We start from the raw sequence: 15,068 nt of genomic DNA, 5'->3' as shown, positions 1-15,068 counted from the left end.
TCTTCCTTATCCATTTTTTTGTGTGTAAATAGAGGTGTCAAATGGGTGGGTTGAGTCAGTTTTGGGCGGGCCAAAATGGGTTGAGTTAATAATTGGGCCGGTCAAATGACCCGATCAAAAGTTACTTGGGTTAAGATGGGTTGGATCAAGATGGACTAAAATTCGGGTCATAACCCAACCTGCCCGACTCTTACTAAGCTTTAATTAATGTGTTATTTTCTTATAAATTATATAATTACTAAATAAAACTTTTCTATGGTCATAGGGTACACTAGAAAACACATATCTCCAAGGTGTATGATCAAGGTAAACTTGCAGAAAGCTTATGATTCAGTAGAATGGTACTTCATCGAACAAATGCTTAAAGAACTTGGTTTTTCCGGGAAAATGATATTATGGATCATGACATGTATAAACTCAGTTAGTTACACTTTCTTGATTAATGGGGGTCTGTCAGATACATTGAAGGCAAGGAGGGGTTTGAGACAGGGTAATCCTATGTCTCCTTACATTTTTGTGTTGCTTATGGAATATTTAAACAGGTGCTTGGGTACATTGAAGGATGAGCCTGAGTTTAATTTTCACCCGAGATGCCAGAAGTTGGGAATCACGCACCTTTGCTTTGCAGATGATTTGCTACTGTTTGCTAGGGGAAATACCAAGTCAGTCCAGATGCTTAGGGATAGATTTGCCCTATTCTCTGAGGCTTCTGGGCTAAAAGCAAATCTAAACAAAAGTCAAGTCTATTTTGGAGGGGTAGATGAGGATACAAGAATGAATATTCTGAACTTGCTGGGGTATGAGATGGGGGAATTGCCGTTCAATCTTGGAGTTCCTTTGTCGACTAAAAGACTCACAGCTATACAATGCTGGCCATTGGTGGATAAGATTACATCTAGAATTACTTCTTGGATGGCTAAAGCTTGTCATATGCAGGGAGGCTGCAGCTCATCAAAGCTGTCTTATTTGGGGTTCAAGCATACTGGTCACAGTTATTTCTTCTGCCTCAGAAAGTAATTAAACTGATTGAGGCTACATGTAGAAGTTACTTGTGGACAGGTGAAGCCACTATCTCTAGAAGAGCCTTAGTAGCATGGGAGAAAATCTGTTTACCTAAAGGAGCAGGAGGACTAAATATTCTTAACTTAAGGATATGGAACCAGGCTACTATATGCAAGTTGTTTTGGGTTCTAAGCCAACACAAGGAGAAATTATGGATCACATGGATACATACATACTATATAAAGAAACTAGATCTATTCACTATGGTGGTGCCAAATAAGGCTTCATGGATGGTTAGGAAAATAATGAATATGAGAAAGAATTGGCAAAAACTAAGTACTTGTTCTCAGCTAACTAAGAGGGAAAAGTTTTCAGATTATAGCTGCTATAAAACTTTGAAAGGTACAATAGTAAATGTTCCTTGGAAGAACTTGACTTGCCACAATGCTGCTGCTCCTAAACAAGTATTCATTCTATGGCTTGTATTGCTTGGTAAACTAAGAACCAAAGATGTCCTACTGAGTTGGGGCATTAGTGTGGATAGTATATGTATGTTATGTAACTCCTACCCAGAAACCTCTTCACATATCTTTTTTGAATGTCCTTACTCAAGATCAATCTGGCAGGATGTGCTAAGTTGGATGAAGTGGCAAAGAACCATATGAAACTGGGAATTGGAGTGGCGATGAGTTTCTAAGATAGCTAAAAGAAGAACTGCACCACGTGTTCTGCTAAAGGCATGCTTTGCTGCTGTTATATATGAAATATGGATTGAGAGGAATAACCGGGTGTATCAACACAAGGCCAAAAGTAGAGAGGCAATACTACATGACCTGAAGACTTATCTGTGTATAAGAGTTAGAGGCAACAAGAAATTATTTGAGTTTATTTGTTCATTATAGGTGTTTTTGACGTCCACTATAGGTATCTGGATGTTTTTAAGGCTTCTAGTTGCATAGGATACAATTGTTTTGAAAGGGGCGTGAACTAGTTTGTTTTGCCCTCGTTTTGTACAGCTGCTCGGTAATTAATAAAATTTCTTTAATTGCCAAAAAAAAAACATATCAAACAAAAATAAAATTATTTCTAAGTTATTTTGACAAAGTTATTCATGGATCAATTTGGGCTAAAAAGTAGCTCAACTTTAAATGGGTTGAGATGAGTTAGGTCAAAATGAGCTAAGTTCAATAAATGGGCAGGTCAATAACCAATGCAACCATGGACGGGTCATTTGGGTTTGGGCTAAATTTGACAACCCTAGTTTGTTATAATTGATTTCTTTTTAGGGATTTTTTCATTCTTATACACTATTTGAAACCTTATTACGAAAAATGTCCATATATTGGTATTTACCCGACCTAAATACATTTTACTTACAAAATATATACAATCCACCTTAAAAGACTCCCAATCCATTATTTGTGCCTTCAATTAAGGGATTTAGTTACACCCTTTTCCTTTTTTCTCTCCTCTCTCCCCTCTTCTCTTTAGATTCTCTCCAGATATATTGACTACTTCCTATTTTTGACACTGGACCTTGTGTTTACAATGGGAAAATGAGCAAACAGTATGAGTATTCACCGGAACTAAATGTCAAGCGCGTGAAAGAGAAGAAACTGACGTAGGAAATACGTCAATTCTCTTACTGCTTCTTAACCCAGGAAATATCTTCTGCCAACTCCTTGTTTTTTTCACTCTAAATAAATGTTACATGAGGTATTATGATCTCTGAATGGTTAAAGCTATTTTTGAATGTTTAAGGTATTTTGGCGATTGTCCTAGCAAAAAATGACCCGACTGAAATCCACCAATATCATACCACTTAAATACAAAATTTATACAATATGTCTTTTGTATATTTTGTATCTCATTTATACATAGTAAAAATAAATTTCATACAACTAATTATATATTATACAACTTATCTCCAATTTTTTACAACTTTCACACATTATTTCTACTCAGTTAAATACAACTACAATAACATACAACTTAGATACAAATTTTATACAATATGTCTTTTGTATATTTTGTATATGATTTATACATAGTAAAAATAAATTTCATACAACTAATTATATATTATACAACTTATCTACAATTTTCGTACATTATTTCTACTCAGTTATATACAACTACAATATAATACCACTTAAATACACTTTTTATACAATGTTGTTCAACTTTCATACAATAGTTAAATGAATAAAAGAAAAATAAATAAACAACAGAATATAATTTTTCTTCAATTTTTCTACACTTTCTGCAATATAATGTATGTCATGTCTTCTTCTTCTTCTTCTTCTTCTTCTTCTTCGAGTTTCAATCTGAAATTCAGTCAAAACCAAGTCTAATCTTCACCAAAACCCCTCAAAATTAAGATATAAACTCCAAATCATATTCTCAATTATTTGCAACAACACCCAATCCAAACAAATAATGATTTTTGAAAACCCAAATTCGAATTCAAAGTTTCAAAGCTTTTTAATGGCTGTCAATGGTGGAATTGTTGCTCTCTTTTCTTTTGCTTTATATTACTGAATTTTGGGATTGAGAGATAGAGATAGACGTAGAGAGAATTCTCAATTCTTTGCAACAACATCCAATCCAAACAAACACTGTCTTTTGAAAACCCAAATTCGAATTCAAAGCTTCAAGCTTTTAAATGGTTGTCAATAGTGGAGGGGTTACAAATTTTCGCTGGTTTTAGAAGAGGAAATAGTGGGTGATTGAAAAGGAAATCGTGGGGTGTGGTTTGATACGTGGGTGAGGGGGTGAGATTTGGAGAGAGAAACTTAGGAGGAGTGAGGATATACGGTAGAGTTAAATTACGAGACTAATTAATACCATTAAAACCCCTAAATTATACATAAATGGTAATTAGGTATATTAAAGATAATTATATTAAAAGTTAAGTATGGAGGGTAATATAGTTTACTATATGACATAGGAACGTAAAAATCCCATCAAAAAATTCTTTTCGAATAAACTGAAAATCTTATCAGAAACGAGAAATTGAGAATTAAAATTTTGTAAGTTGTTACAAACATTAGATGACAATCTAATGGCTTGTTTGTAAGATTGAGCAATATATAAGCAAACATTAGACATGAATCTAACGTTATTCGGAAGGGTAATTTCTTAAGGGTTATATTTATATAATTCTTAAAAATAGAGACAAAATCTAAATGGTGATCTATAAAGGGATATTTTACTTGCATATGGCTTTAAGAGATAAAGAAAGAAATTATGTTTTTTGAGTAGTTTAGAATAAGAATATACTCAAGTGGAATTTCAAGATTTATGTCAAGCTGGGCCAAGCTATTTTAGATAATCCCTAATCCTTATGCGGTAAAAATGTACTGTCGCTAGATATTTACATCAAATCAATGAATATAAGATATACCTAATATATGTACAATTTCAATACTTAGTCATGTTTAAGTAATATGTAATTTTACTTTGATTTGTTAATTCGGAAAATTAATTATTTAGTTATGTGTAAACACTCGATGCAGATAAATATTTACCAAAATAGCTGCCTTTTGGTGAAGGGTGACGACTGATGCAGAGTTCTATTTTTGAAAGTTAAAAACTCATGCACTTTTCTTCTTCATCTCAATATTAGGCAGAGAAATGAATCTGGAGTTTGGTTAATTTAAAGTATACAATTTGATAAACAATTATTTACCACAAAAACCACCGTCAAATGTCACAAAAATTCTGAACCAATAAGACAAAAATGTGATTAATATGAACTAAATCACAGTTACATGCATGGCCATTATTGATTGAAGATAAATGCAAACTACTAATCTTGAACTTTAAGTTAATTAATCTTCTACAAGTTACTAATTAATTACTTTCACTTAACTAACTTACCAAAGTTGAACAAGTTAAGGTTGTTCATTCAAATCCTTTTGTAAGCCCATAACTTCTTGTCTATTTATGAAATGAATATTTTGTCAAAAACAAATCATGTGTCAAGACTAAAGAATTCTTGAGGATATGATCGATGGCACGTTAGGGTTCAGCTGAATCTTTCTTTCGTCAAAAAATTATATTGTATATATAGATAAAAAAATCTTGCTGAATTTCCTGAATACAATAGAGTAATTTCTGGATCGCCTTAATGAAATTTCTGTCGTCGCCACCAGAAACGATATAAGATTAAGGAGATTTAGGAATTTATGTAGGACTAATCAAAGGGTGAATTTCAAGAATAGCTAGATTTACAAGTGTTAATTGAAAAATAACCATAGTTTCAAAAATAATTGAAATTTATAGCCCGTTTGGCCAAGCTTATTTTTGGCCAAAAGGGGTTTTTGTTGGCCAAAAACACTTTTGGCCAAAAATTGAGGTGTTTGGCCAAGCTTCTGAAAGGAAAAAACGTGCTTTTGAGGAGAAGCAGAAGCAGAAAAAAGTAGCTTCTCTTCAAAAGCACTTTTTTTAGAAGCACTTTTGAGAAAAATACACTTAGAGGCAGTTTTTTAAAGCTTGGCCAAACACTAATTGCTGCTCAGAAATGCTTTTCAAACTAATTAGACAAACACAAACTGCTTCTCACCAAAAGTACTTTTGAGAAAAGCACTTTTGAAAAAAAAGCACTTCTCAAAATAAGCTGATTTTTGCAGCCTGACCAAACGGGCTATTAGCCATTTTTCATGTAAAGATAAATCTGAACGAAAACACTGCTCAAAATTCGAAAAATATTCCAGCATAATATACTGGAGTTCCAACATAATATACTGGTCCAGCATAAAATGCTAGAAATTTATATACATGTGCTCCAATCTCCAGTATATGATGCTAGAACTTTTCGTGTGTTGGAGTTCTAGCATAATATGCTGATCATACACAGATACACCAATCTCCAGTATATTATACTGCAACTTTCTGTGTTGCAGCAAAATAATGACTATTTTCAATTATTAGTTCAAAAACTGGCTAGCCCGTGCTATTTTCACCTAATAAAACGTTCCTGTCCACATTATTTGATATGTCGTTCCTAGGTTGATTGTTTTTCATTAATTACACCTAAATTATATAATTACAAACACATGCAAAATATAGTTTCTGATGTCAAATAAACAACAAAACATATCCATGCAAGTAAAGGATAAAATGTTGAATTTTAAATAGAATTTATATGGTAGACCATGAAATAGGTTTACTCCAAAGCCCATAACTAAGGAAATACCACAAACTTTCTTAAAATAAACTATAGCAGCCTTTTTAGAAAACAAGCAATGAGAATTTCCAATTTTGACAAATCAACATTGCTTATGGTTTTCCTTTTTCTTTTTAAAGTAATTATCTTAAGTTATCTTTTCTCTTGTCTCTAAATTAAAAAAAAAGGATTTATTGAAATTAATATATTTCGGACCTATCTTTTATTCTTTAATTTTTTAGATAAAGGTCAAGTTTAAATAATATGCTAATTTTGCTTGACATTTTAATTAGTCTTACTTGGAAATTACAAATTGGAAATCTAATTAATGATTTATTCAACAAGTAACATGTGACCATCTTTTAAATAAATGAAATTTTCCTTCTGGAAATGGTGCTTATTTATTAATTTCGAAAGCGGAGTACATCAAGTAGGCGATACATCTGAATTTTTTGCTATATTTAATTAAAATGACTTTTATTTCAAAAGCAACATGTGTGTTTTTTCCTTTGGTCAACAAGCAACATGTGTTCACTATAGAATGAGTGGAGGAAGTAATATTAATATGGCACTAGCAATGACTATAACATTAATAGGATGATTCGATTAATTCAAATTTATGCAGCGAGAGTTCGTAGGAAAATATTTTTTATCAAAAATTAATTTTATTTACTAGACTCGAACCTAAAATGTTTGGTTGAGATTGTTAGGATCGAAAAAGCCGGGAGTCATGCGGAAGCTAGCAAAACAAACCTTAAACGATGATAAATGAGATAACAAACGAGAAATATACGAAAGGAGACATAAACATTTAGCGTGGTTCGGTCAACTAACCTACATCCACGGCGGAGATGAGCAATCCACTATATAAAAAGAGAGTACAAAATATCGAGAGAACAACCTCACGAAGAGGCAAACACAAGTGATACACTAACACTTGTCCCATAAAGTTCCCCCCTAAACACGACTCTCAAATCCCATATTACTACATTGTGGATGCTACTGAATGAGAAGGAAGGATCTTCAATTTATAGAAGTCTGAACCTTTTTCTACAAGAAAAAGGACTAGCCAAATATGAGAGATTTGTAATTTCCTTCTTGTAGAAGGAAAACCCAATTAAGGTAAACATGTTGCCCTTTACTTCAACAAATGGGAAAATCAAATATGGTAAGAAAATTATGGCAAACACCTAACAAAGACAAAAGGATTCCATCCAATGAGTTAAATTTATTTGGGTGATAATATGTGGCGTTCATGACGGATAGCGGACCGATGAAGACGGGTCAAAAGAAAGAATGAAAGACTTCTAGGCTAGTAAGCTTCTGAAGAAGAGACACGCATGACACAGTAGGCGAATTTCACATCGGAATGAGAGAGGAAAGTGAATGTCTTTATAAGACAAATCATAAGTTCACCATATATAGTACACGCGCCTTTAGACTCGACTAATGATGACATATAGCCCAATGGGTAAACCCGTGCGGTCTATTACGCCAAAAGGGAACAATACGTGTTATGGGTTAGGGCTGTGATATATTATTGTCTTAAGAAAGGAAATTTTGGAGCAACGATAAAGTTGTTTCTGTGCGACCTAGAGGTCACGGGTTCCAGCCGTAGAATCAGTCGCTACTGCTTTATTAGAGTTGACTGTCTATATCACACCCCTTCGGATGCGACTCTTCTCCGAACCTTGTGTGAATACAGAATACTTCGTATACCGGATTGCTTAATACTTCTATTTAAATAAAAGATAGTGTTTAACTAAATAATTCATTTTTATAGCACATCTTGTTTCCTAAGGAAGTATGGAGGTAAGAAGTCAGCAAATTGTCCAAGAAATACTTTCGTCTAAACCTCTCTCTCTCACATCAAAAAAACCATACCATAAGTTATCTCCATAATGAAAAGGATCCAACAAATCCCCTAAATTCTATAAATAGACAAACTTCCCCACCTCAGTTTGTCATATCAATTATTTCCGTACCCTCTTCTTTCTCTAACTAATAATTTATCCCCCATACTTTCCTCCATAATTACTCTTTTTGTCCTTTCTTTCACCAAAAAAAAAAAAAAAAAATACCAATATGGCCCATCTAAGGAATCTCTTCATATTATTCACTATTTTTATGATTATTATATCACTTTCATCTTGCAGCAGCAACATTAAATTCTATGATGAAGATACATTAAGAGAAGCTCAAGATCATAACATGAATCTTGAAAGGGAATTTGGTTATGATTTTCAAGCTTATCCTTCTAATTATTTCAACACCATTGATCTTGAAGATAACAACAATTATTATGATCAAATTAGTAGATTTAATAGATTCAAGAATTTGGAGAAAGATGAAGCAGTTGGGGTTACAACAATAAATGTGGAGAGTTTTGGAGCTAAAGGTGATGGAAATACAGATGATACATATGTAAGTTCTTAGAATTCCATAGGAGAAATTTGATCTTTCTTTAATAATCACTCTTTCAAACAGTCATAAGTATATACTTTCTCTGTTTCAATTCATATGGCGGTATTTTATTGAACTCGAAAGATAAAGAAAAAATGATAGATTTTTGAAAATTATAATCTTAAATATGTCATGTTATGATGTTTCGGTGGTGTAAAAGTATGTCACTAAGAGTAAAATAAGAAATTTAAGTATTGTTTTCGGAACATAGATAAATATGAAAAGAGTGACACCTAAAGTATTAAATAAATGGGTCGTGGAGAAATATTTATCTAATGAGTTTAAGTTCTATATGATGAAAGTGTAAAAGAATTTTTAAACTGTCAGATCACCTAATTAAAAGTAATTATCCATAATAAGTGAAACTAGCTATTTATTTAAAAAATAGAGCAAGCAACCTATTACAACAGATAAAAATTATTCATCGATAAAAACAATTTTTTATATTGTTAGCATATATAAGTTGAAGATTTTCTTTTTTGGTAGCGATATTCTTTCCGTAACCATCAAAGGTTGTAGTTGGATAGAATCCTCCACCCTTAATCAAAGGTTTAATATTTGAGCCCTAAGAATGAAAAAATTTTGGTAGGGCGAGCCTTAAGAATGGAAAAATTTTGGTAGGGCCAGTCCTAAGAATGAGCATTTTTCCGTCTAATAGGCCTTATGCGACTATAATCCTGGTAGGGCGAGCCCTAAGAATGAAAAAATCTTGGTAGGGCCAGCCCTAAGAATGAAAAAATCCTGGTAAGGAGCATTTTTCCGTCTATAGACCTTATGCGACTATAATCTTGATAGGGCCAGCCTAAGAATGGAAAAATCCTGGTAGGGCGAGCGACCAAGAATGAAAAAATCCTTGGCAAGGAGTATTTTTCCGTTCAGTAGACCTTATGCGACAAAAAATTCATATTAATTGAGTCCTAAGAATACAGATACCGAACACCGAGTTGGCATCGAAGCTTATTATGGTGCAAATATTTAGATGAAAAAAAGATAGAGATTGGGGTTGCTTCTACGATTTTATTAGAACCATCATTCACTATTCAGTTTTATTTCTTTTCTTTTGTTCATAACGTATTAAATTGATTTTTCAGGCATTTCAAAAAGCATGGAAAGCAGTTTGTTTGTCTTCAACTGCAGTGAACTTTATGGTACCCCAAAACAAGAAATATCTTCTCAAACAAATCAAATTTTCTGGGCCATGCAAATCTTTCATCACAATGCAGGTTAGATTTTTTTTATTTTTTATTTTTTATTATGCAGGTTAGATTGGATTACAAGTATTGGAGTTTTTTTTTTTTTTTTTGGTTTTCCACCCGATATTCGGTACCCACGTTGGGGCGCGACTAAATCTAATTCGCGCCGGGAAGTCCCATATTGAGGGGTAAAACACTCCCTAACAAAGGCGACTCCATACCCAGAGACTCAAACCCGAGACCTTTGATTAAGGATGAAAGAGTACTTACTACTCCACCATAACCCTTGTTGGTTACTAGTATTGGAGTTTAAGTTTTATACACTGATAAAATATATTTTTTTTGTACTATCGAATTGTGTTGACTTACAATAATATATAATTCTTCATATATAGGTCCTTGCAAATTATGTTAGCCTGAAAAATTAAGCAATAACCTTTTTTATATAACCGATTAAATTATATTGATAGTGGTAAAAGTTCTTAACATGGTTAATATACATAATTTAAATCCTTCTATATAGGAAAATAAAATAATATGATCTCTAGCTATATGCAGCGACAGATGTTAGCTTATTAGGTGGCTTTAGCCGAACCCAGTATTTGATCGGAAATATAATTATATGCAGAGGCGGATCCAGGATTTAAATATTATGGGTTCAACTTTTAAATTTTTTAGTATTGGACTCATTCATATCTATATTTTTTGCAATTTTAATTTTTTTTCTACTCCGCATCGAAAATTGTGAATTCAACCGAACCCGTTGATAACACAGTGCATCTGCACCTGGTTTTATATTTTACAAAAAATTCCTTCAATATTGTATTTTGAAATATTATGCAGATTTCTGGAACTTTATTAGCATCTGATAAGACTTCAGATTACAACAAAGATAGCAGACATTGGCTTCAATTTGATAGTGTTCAAAACTTGGTTGTTGAAGGAGAAGGAGTTATCAATGGCAATGGGAAAATTTGGTGGCAAAATTCTTGCAAGATTAATAAAAAATTGGTATTTTTTATTTTGCTTAACATATAAAATATATATATATATATATATATATATATATATATATATATATATATAACTTAAACTATTTTATTATTCTATATTTTTTCTCAGGCGTAATGTTTTGATAATATAACTAACTTTGTTTTCTTTTTCTTTTTTACTTTACATGTTGCAGCCGTGCAAGCATGCACCCACGGTACGTTCATTTAATTTTTATTTATTTATTTATTTATTTTCCAAAGAACATAACGATTAACGATCGTAGAGTAAATTTTTACCATTCTCTCTTCATATGATTAAAATTCAAGAGAGATTTTGACAATCAAGCACAATAAATAATTGTTTTCAAAAAAAAAAAAAACAATTTCTGAAAACATTTTTCGCCATACCAAACACACTAATCAAACAGAAGGTTTTGTAGAAAATGTCCAGGTAAAAATTATAGTATATCTGTATATTATAGACCATAGTTTGCTGGTCACGATAAATTAAGTAGGATACAAAATTATAAGTAAATATATAAATAAATAAACGAACAATGAGTATGAAATAAATAAATAATTCATTAACCTAATCTTATAATGTAAACAATTTAGCCACTATGGTCTTAAATATGTGTGTAAACTGTTTATAGTTAATGTATAATTTATATATATCAACTAGGAAAAATAAAAAGTAAATCCGGCCGATTAAAAAAACAAAAGGGCAGCCCGGTGCACTAAACTCCCTTTATGCGTTGGGTTCGGAAAAGGGCCAGACCACAAAGATCTATCGTACGTAGCCTTATCCTGCATTTCTGCAAGAGGCTACATTTCTACATAAATCCGGCCGTTTATTTATGTAAATTAAATTGTGAATTTTTTTTGAATAATTTTTTCTTCTGTCTCTCAGGCCCTAACATTCTACAACTGCAACAATTTGAAATTGAGGGACCTTAAAATAGAAGATGCACAACAAATGCATGTCTCATTTGAGAGATGCTCTAGAGTTGAAGTTACAAAACTGTTTGTGAGTGCTCCAGAAAATAGCCCTAACACTGATGGCATTCATATAACAAACACCCAATACATCACAATTTCTGGTTGTACCATTGGCACAGGTATATATCTTTATTTATTACTAGAATGACGGGTATAATGCATTTTTGAAAGATCTGATACGGATACTGCAACATTTTAACAAAGTCTAGTCACTATATATAGACATCATGTAACGGTCCATAATAAACCGGAACTAATAGCCTGAAAAACAAGACAGGTAACATATTATAAAAAATCAAACTAAATTGATGGTATAAAAAGTTTTACATTGTCAGTGGACATAAGTTAAGTCCAAAATGAAAAACACACTAGAGACATAATGGCGAATCCAAGCATGATTAATGAGTCATGAGTTCGATTTCCAAGAGCAACATGCTGCATGAGGCAGGTGTTGAGAGGGGTTTTTGGGTAACACCAATATCCTGCCTATGGCAGAGCCCATGAGGCAGCTGGGGTGGCTCGAGTCAGAGTCATGATCGAGCATAGCGCTTGCTTGGAGGACACCATAAACTATATTTGGTAGCCGAAAAAGTATATAAAATTTGTATATAACATACATAATGTAAATATATACAAAAAAAAATAATATATATATATATATATGGTCTATTATTTTAATAGCGACTATACAATGTTATTTTCCTAATATAGTTGTGCCCTTGCTATCATCTATAACTTTTGGCATGATGGTAATCGCTTGATTCTAACAATATATAGAGTCAGACATTTTTAGAATTTACTTTTTAACTCAGAACCCACAACGTCTAAATACAGAATCTTCCACCACACAAACAAATAAAATAAGGTGTTCTTCTTTTTCTTTTATGCGACTAATTTTAGAAATTAATTTGGTGGACAGGTGATGATTGCATCTCAATTGAGAGTGGATCCAGAAATGTTCAAGCCAAAGACATTACTTGTGGACCAGGTCATGGAATAAGGTACTGAAAACAAACTTAGGGGTCGTTTGGTTGGAAAGATGTTATCCCAGGATTAATTATCTCGAGATTAGTTATTCTGGGATTACTTATTCCATCTTTTTATGGGGATAAAAAAAATAACTATAATACCGGAATAATTAATCCCTAGATTAATTATACCGTAATTTTTTCCCAACCAAACATGGAATAAACTCTTCTTAAATTTTGTCCCGGAATTAATTATTCCTTGTCCCTCATACCAAACGAGCCCTTAGAATTTAATAGTACAACCACCAACCCTTTTTTTTTCTTCTTAATTATTCAGATTATTTTGAAAATTTTACAATCTAACTATGTAATTTCCTTTTTCCTTGTTGGTGAGATTAGTATTGGAAGTTTGGGAGATGGAAATTCAGAAGCTCATGTGTCTAATATTTTAGTGAATGGAACTAAGCTCACTGGAACCTCAAATGGACTTAGGATCAAGACTTGGCAGGTAAATTAATTAACCTTTTTTACCAATATATATTTTAAACTTCTTTAAGAAAATACTTTGCTTATCTATGTACATAAGATGGTTAGACATTTTTTTTTTTAGTTTCACCACCAATGTCGGTATCTATATTGGAACCGGATTATATTCGAATCCGTGTAAGAAATTTTCATATAGGAGGGTAAAAAATACTCCCTAACAAAGGCGACTCTGGTTTATATATAGTTGATTTATTAATGCAGGGAGGATCCGGAAGTGCAAGCAATATAAAGTTTGAAAATGTGGTGATGAATGGTGTCAAAAACCCCATTATTATAGACCAAAACTATTGTGATCAAGATTCTCCATGCAAAGAACAGGTAAATAAAAGGGATCTTTACAAAAATAGCCAGCTAGATTCACTGTTTACTTTTTCTAGCCGGTATACATAGATTATACACGGAATATACACATTTATACACATATTATACATAATTTACACATATATTCTACAATTGTCGGCTATTTTTAGTTTAAGCGGTTGAGTAAACGGCTATTTAGGTTAATTCTTCTAAATAAAATGGGATTTAACTTATATAAATTAACCATTCAAATTTGTTTGCACTATCATAGTATTTTAATACTTACGCCAATATATAGAAGTTAAACTGGAAAAAAAAAATCAACTAATATATACTGACATTATAAAAAAATTTTACACTATCAATATAATTTGCTACGTCCTTTTGATTTTCCAATATCTAAGTATACCAAAACCTATTTCTACCCTCAACTTCATAAAAATTCAAAAGTTCCCCACAAGAACCTGTAAATGATCAAAATCATCCGAATCTGAATATATAGTTTACAACAAAATACTATTAGGTTGGAAATAAAGTTAATTTGATAGTATTAACTATTGATTATCACTCATTGATTATTCTTTACAGGATTCAGCAGTTCAAGTAAAAAATGTGATTTATCAAAACATCAAAGGCACAAGCGCGACGAATGAAGCTATAAATTTTGACTGCAGCAAAAATTTTCCATGTCAAAGAATTATGTTGCAGAATATAAACTTGGTTGGGGAAGATGATGAAACTTCAAAAGCTGTTTGCAACCATGTCAATTTTGTCAATATTTCAGCTGTCTCTCCAAAATGTCCTCAAATGAATTAATTTTCAATGTTTCTTTTGTGTAATTAAGTCCATAGGGTATTGGTTATTAGTAGGTGTAAATGTTATAATAGAATAAAAAAGGATAGAAAACACTAAGTGTTAGAATACAACAAGAGATGACTTGTGTTCAAATGATATTCTTTGGTACATATGAAATAAAAATAAATTGGTTGTATGATATGATATTCTTTTTATATTTCTCATGAACAAATGTTGTTGTAATTACTCGAGTTGGAGAACTATATTTAAAGAGATATTTGTTTTTCAATTTTGAAAATGAAAACAATAATGTCTTCTACTGCATGCGAGGTGTATACTGCGAGTGATCCACGTCTAAACAATATAATATCGGAGCTCAATATTTATTAAACTAAGATTAGTGATGGGTCATGTGAAATTAAAATAAACAAATGTTATGTGAAAGCTAATAAAGTAAGTTTTGAAGATTGATAAATTAACAATATATATATAAGACACAAAAAATTTATCGTGATTTAATTAATTGATTTGCATCATTAGTGGAGATGTAATTTGATAAATCTCTAGTGCAGGTAATTAGTATTTACCCGAATTTTTTGTCTCTCTCAAATTTACCTAGCAAAAATCTTCATTACTATAA

The 15,068-nt window shown here is 32.0% G+C and overlaps 1 protein-coding gene across 1 annotated transcript; it reads left to right on the top strand.

The window, feature by feature from the left end:
* The first annotated feature begins 8,076 nt into the window (after positions 1-8,076).
* Positions 8,077-14,643, top strand: LOC104247990 (polygalacturonase-2-like). The gene is made up of 9 exons (XM_009804165.2): positions 8,077-8,596; positions 9,727-9,858; positions 10,672-10,839; positions 11,015-11,035; positions 11,731-11,938; positions 12,739-12,820; positions 13,187-13,295; positions 13,535-13,651; positions 14,222-14,643. Exons 1-9 carry the CDS (start codon positions 8,258-8,260, stop codon positions 14,447-14,449), a joined length of 1,404 nt encoding a protein of 467 aa, XP_009802467.1. The 5' UTR covers positions 8,077-8,257; the 3' UTR covers positions 14,450-14,643.
* The last annotated feature ends 425 nt before the right edge of the window (positions 14,644-15,068 follow it).

The sequence above is a fragment of the Nicotiana sylvestris genome, chromosome 4 (genome assembly GCF_000393655.2).
Source record: "Nicotiana sylvestris chromosome 4, ASM39365v2, whole genome shotgun sequence".
Taxonomy (NCBI): domain Eukaryota; kingdom Viridiplantae; phylum Streptophyta; class Magnoliopsida; order Solanales; family Solanaceae; genus Nicotiana; species Nicotiana sylvestris.
Note: the sequence above shows the minus strand (reverse complement) of the source record. Positions and strands in the feature narration are given on the sequence as shown.

Coding starts and splice junctions, on each gene's coding strand:
- LOC104247990 (XM_009804165.2), top strand. CDS start 8,258: ATGGCCCATCTAAGGAATCTCTTCATATTATTCACTATTTTTATGATT. Junction 11,939..12,738: donor TGGTTGTACCATTGGCACAG/GTATATATCTTT, acceptor TTTGGTGGACAG/GTGATGATTGCATCTCAATT. Junction 12,821..13,186: donor GGACCAGGTCATGGAATAAG/GTACTGAAAACA, acceptor TGGTGAGATTAG/TATTGGAAGTTTGGGAGATG.